This window comes from Culex pipiens, unplaced genomic scaffold (assembly GCF_016801865.2).
Source record: "Culex pipiens pallens isolate TS unplaced genomic scaffold, TS_CPP_V2 Cpp_Un0043, whole genome shotgun sequence".
NCBI lineage: Eukaryota > Metazoa > Arthropoda > Insecta > Diptera > Culicidae > Culex > Culex pipiens.
Genome location: NW_026292860.1, coordinates 14,443 through 19,586, shown reverse-complemented (window position 1 = coordinate 19,586; position 5,144 = coordinate 14,443). Strand labels below are relative to the sequence as shown.

Here is a 5,144-nt window from a genome sequence, read left to right as displayed (position 1 = left end):
GATCTGATTTTGAGAAATTTTAAGTTAAATGGTAAATTCAGGATAGATCATCATCCCCTACCCCAACGATTTGACCGCACAAGCTCCTCTCTGGGCACAAACGATGATTCGCCAATACAATCCGGTCCGCTACACCCGCCGGGGAATAAATCACCGTCGTGGCCCAACTGCAAGTCAATCGATGGCATCAGAACGGATTCTCCCAGAATGTGTGCCCGCCAAATCCATGACGTCATAACTCAGTTCGTGAGTTGCGTCCTAAACAAGAAAATCAGAACCAGAAAGGTGGCTGGTGATGATGATGCTATAAATATGATAATTGCACCCCGTCGAATGTGCATCACGCTCTCTCCCTCGCCATCCAGACTTCAGAACTGTTGGACGTTTGTTATATAAAAGAACAATACGGTTCCCGGCAGTCAGTGAGTTCAGTCGGGAACGCCGACCCGTCCAGACGACAAAGATAACGACCCAGTGAGATAGTGGGGGGAGCAAAAAGTGTTGAAAGTGACAGAACTTGCAAGTGTTTTGTAAAACGTGGGAAAGTTCAGCACCTCATCAGCGGAGATCAAGTTGGATAGCTGCACGATGAAAATCTTACTGGTGAGCTTGTTGTGGCAGAGTAGTTTAAACGTGATTCTTGGCATGTGACCTCTACATAATTGTAATTTAAATTTAAAAAAAAATAACACCAAAGGCCAATTTGTAGAATTGTTATAAAAAAGTTGGATGTGCTTAAAAAGGTCGAAGGACTTGAGATCGAATGGACAAATCGTTGAATGGACAAAATCGAATGTAATACAATGAAACAAATAATACAAATTATAAAATTCTAAAATATTCTTCAAAAAAATACTTTCGTACAAACCAATCCGATTTTTTTCTGTTAGTTTATCCATTCTATAAGTAATGCTCATTTTTTTTTTTTTTTCAAGTAAACAGAATAACTTCCAAACCATTTTTGAGATATTTTTCTTTCCTTAAAAAAAATATTCGTTTTTGTAATAGTTTTGTGGTGACTTCTCAAATATTTTTTTTAAACCTAAAAACAACCTCTTCTTGATTGTCGTTATATTTTTGTGTGTTTTTGCATTCTTTCAAGCATGAGCAATCAAGCATGAGCATTTTTGAAGTTTATTTTCATTTTAATTTGAAAAGGCGAATTTAAAAGTAGTAAACTTTTTTTAAATGTTATAGTTTTTGCTGAATTATTACAAATAACTTTCCCAAAAAAGCCAAAACAATGGAAAAATCAATCTCAGGATACATATTTTTGAATATTTTGATAGATTTTTTATTTTTTTCAAAATGGTTTGAAGCTTTGTATGGACGAGCCAATAATGCAAGATTGCCTCTTTGGTTATAGAATCATAATGTAAATAAATTATCGTTGTTATCGTAAGATATCTCAGAAAATTGTTCATTTTTCCCTTCTAATCAAGCCTAGACTGTTTTTGATAAGCTTCAGTGCAAACTTTACACAGTGGTCCAGATCAAAAAAATAAGTGGAAAATGGATTTTACAAAATTTTAAGCTTTCCCGGGCAGACGGTAATTCATGCCAAATCAATATCAAATACTGTTAAAATAGCAGAAACTGTTATGGACTCTTCTTGAAAAATCCATTTTTGCATAAGAGTTTAAGAACAGTTTATGTTATCACAACAAAATTTGTTATTGGTCTGACATTGGTGAAAAGCCAAAACAACTTTGGAATAGGATTTTTTGTTATGGAAAAAAACTCCAACTGGGATGATCGGATTAGTTTTTAAAATAACAAAAAATAATAACAAAACAATGTTCGATGAATAACTAAAAGTGTTATTAGTCTGTTATTACAATAACAATTTAATAACAAAAAAATCATAACGACGAATTACAAATCTTGCTATAAATAACATAAAATGTTATTGGTCTAGTATTTTTAAATATGAAAAAATGTTATTCCCAGGTTGAAATTATTGCTCGGGTTGGTGAGAATGGGCAACTTTTGGCTTGGTTGAAAATTAGGGGAGTTCACGATTAAAGGGTGTTTTATCAAATCTAACTACCCAGGAATATTTTTGGGATAGTTTTTCTCTTTTTGAAAGTATAGAATTATGCATAATTATAATGACCATAATCGATATTTTCAAACTTTGGCTAAATTCTGAGCTTTTTCGAGATTTAAATTTGCATCTATTTTACCTTGAAATGGCTGTAACTTTTGACCCTTGAGTCCAAATTGACTTGTAAAAAATTTGGCATTAAGAGCTGTAAAAATGCCCCTACACTTTTCTCTTAAACTTAACCATATGGCTACGTTTAAAAAACTGATTTTGAAGGTTTGCTCAGATGCTTTCTATATTCCTTTAATTTGGTCGTAGAGAGCGTACATTGGGAGATGGTGTCTGCGAAAAAGTTGCTTGGATTGGCATGCCCAAAATTTTTCTAGAAGCTTAAAAGTTAAATTTTCACAATCACCCTAATTGTGAGCCACCCAAGTTTTCAACCAAACAACTTTTCTGAAGACACCAATGCAAACAAATTATTTTTTTTTTCGGAAAATCCATTTTCCACTTATTTGTATGATCTGTCATAAATTTTCTTATTTATTTTTTTTTTTTGTTGGATTCAGGAAAAAGTTGAAATTTCTTATCCAAATCCTATTTTTACGCGGAGGCGTTACGTTTATTATTTCGTCGATATCTTTTAAACCATAAAATATTTTTGCGAGCTTCCAAAAGCGTGTTGTAAATCTGAACATAGCCCACAAAATGTTTTAAAAAGATTGCTAAAATGTTGCGTTGTTCCAGAGAAATCGACAAATTAGTAAAACGTAACGCATCGCGTAAAAAGAGGTTACTCTGTCATAACCTTTGTATTGGGCTTATTATTTTTATCAAACGATGAAAACATGACTTTTTATTCATGGAATCGCTTTTGATTTGTAAACTTTAGCAAGTAGTCGATTCAATCAGCCTTTACAAGTTTTCGATTTCATTTAACTACCTACTCTGCGAGCACGTGGATGGTTATATTTTAACGGCAGTTTATTCATCACTCAATCCGTTTACGCCTAAATGTAGACTTATAATGCGTTACACATGTTTGGTTTCATTCATCATTGAATCATTTCAATCAGGTCATTTATTGAGTTTTTGCAACGATTTTTTAAAAGTAATAATTGGGTATTTTTCTTCGTTTCATAACAGTTTTTTCAACATTTTTGGGATTTTCCACAAGGAAGCGCACTTTTGTTGTGTAAAAGCCTGTATTTGAACACACTTTCCATACAAATTTCAATTTATTTATATAAAGGAGCGAGAACCACGCTAGTTTTCTATAAATTGAATCTAAAATAAGTTTTGTTCTTCCCTTCCAGATCCTGACCGTCGCCAGCGTGGCAACGGCAACGCCCCACTTGTTCAAGAAGAAGATCATCTTCGCCTCGGACAACGAGGGCGGTTACGGTGGCCAAGGAGGTGGCGGCGGCAGCTTTTCTCTTGGAGGGCTGGGCCTCAGCTTCTCGGGAGGATTAAACGGAGGTGGTTACGGTGGCGGCGGCGGTGGTGGCGGAAGCTACGGCGGTGGCCAACCACAGGGTGGTAGTTCAGGAGGTGGATTCTCCGGAGCTTCAGCCCACGCTTCAGCGTCGGCGTTCAGTGGAGCGAGTTCGGGTGGAGGTGGATTCAGTGGAGGAGCTCCAGCGGGAGGTCATGGTGGTGGTGGATTCAGCGGGGGAGCTCCTGGGGGAGGTCACGTTGATTATGGCAGCAGCTATTCGCCCTCCTACAACTATGGTGGACAGGGTGGTTCTTCGGGAAGTTTCGCAAATGCTGGAGCGAGTAGTTTTGCCAGTGCTGGTTCCGGATCTACCGGAGGTGGTGGTCACTTTGGTGGACCAACGGGAGGATCGGCTGGGTTTGGACCTGGATCGGGGTCAGCTGGTGGGCAGGGTGGTCACGGAGGAGGTTACACCAAAGAAGTGACCATCACGAAGCACGTGGATCGACCGGTTGTGGTGGAGAGGCCCTACCCGGTTTATGTGCAGAAGGAAGTTCCCGTTACGGTGGTTAAGGAAGTGCCCGTCGATAGGCCCGTGTTGGTGCCGTACCCAGTTGGTAACAACGGAGGTGGTCACGGAGGATCGGGCGGAGGAAACTACGGGGGAGGTGCCCAGGGAGGAAGTTTCGCCACGGCTTCAGCGTCAGCATCTGCCGGTAGTTTTGCTTCCGGTGGAGGTGCGGGTGGCAATGGAGGTCAGGGTGGATATGGACAGGGAGGTTACGGTCAAGGAGGTTATGGACAAGGAGGAAATGGACAAGGATATGGAGGTGGTGGTTACGGAGGAGGAAGTCAAGGTGGTGGTCACGGAGGTGGCCTGACGAAGACGATCACGATTCAGAAAACATTCAACAAACACAAGCACCATCATCATGGTTATTAAGCAAATGAATTGTTAAAACTCATGTTTGTAAATATCCATTAAATAATAATGCACAAGTTTTGTTATTTTAGCAAATAGTATATTGTAATGCACAGTATTGTTTATGCTAAGATTACTTATAAGATCGTTGAAACAATGTAATTTCAATGATTTTCAACTCAGGTTTCTAACCTATCTACTAAAGCTATAATAAAGTTTTTTCAAATGTTACGACCTTTCTGTTGATAATAAATATTATGCTCACATGTAAAATCCAATCTTTTTCCCGATTATTTTTAAGTTGGTTAAAGTTTCAAATTAAACAATTGTTTCACTCTTTTCAACAGTGCTGAACATATACAAAAATATTACCTCCAACTTAGCAAATGTCCTAGAGCTAGAAACTAGTTTACCTCTTCATCCGCACTCGAAAAAGTACCGTCAGATAATTATGTACTACTGCACTGCTGCTGCTCAGGATTAGTAACAAACTGTTGCACTTTTTTGCTGAATTAGCACAGTTAGTGTCGACCTACGCGCTACTGCTGCTCTTGCTTGGCTTGATAAATTGAGCAATTTGGGATGCCTTGAAGCACTAATTTTCACGCACTGGTAGATTAGCTCTTTTTTGCCAATGGCAGTTTTTTTTTGCTTGGAAACGGGCTTAGATTCAGGCCTCGAATAAATGGCTGAGAATTTAATCTGAACTTTAAATTATTTGATTTTAAAGTATTATT

The 5,144-nt window shown here is 38.2% G+C and overlaps 1 protein-coding gene across 1 annotated transcript; it reads left to right on the top strand.

Moving 5' to 3' along the window:
- The first annotated feature begins 408 nt into the window (after nt 1–408).
- LOC120423177 (uncharacterized) lies at nt 409–4,638 on the top strand. Its single transcript, XM_039586873.2, has 2 exons — nt 409–603; nt 3,364–4,638. Exons 1-2 carry the CDS (start codon nt 589–591, stop codon nt 4,426–4,428), a joined length of 1,080 nt encoding a protein of 359 aa, XP_039442807.1. The 5' UTR covers nt 409–588; the 3' UTR covers nt 4,429–4,638.
- The last annotated feature ends 506 nt before the right edge of the window (nt 4,639–5,144 follow it).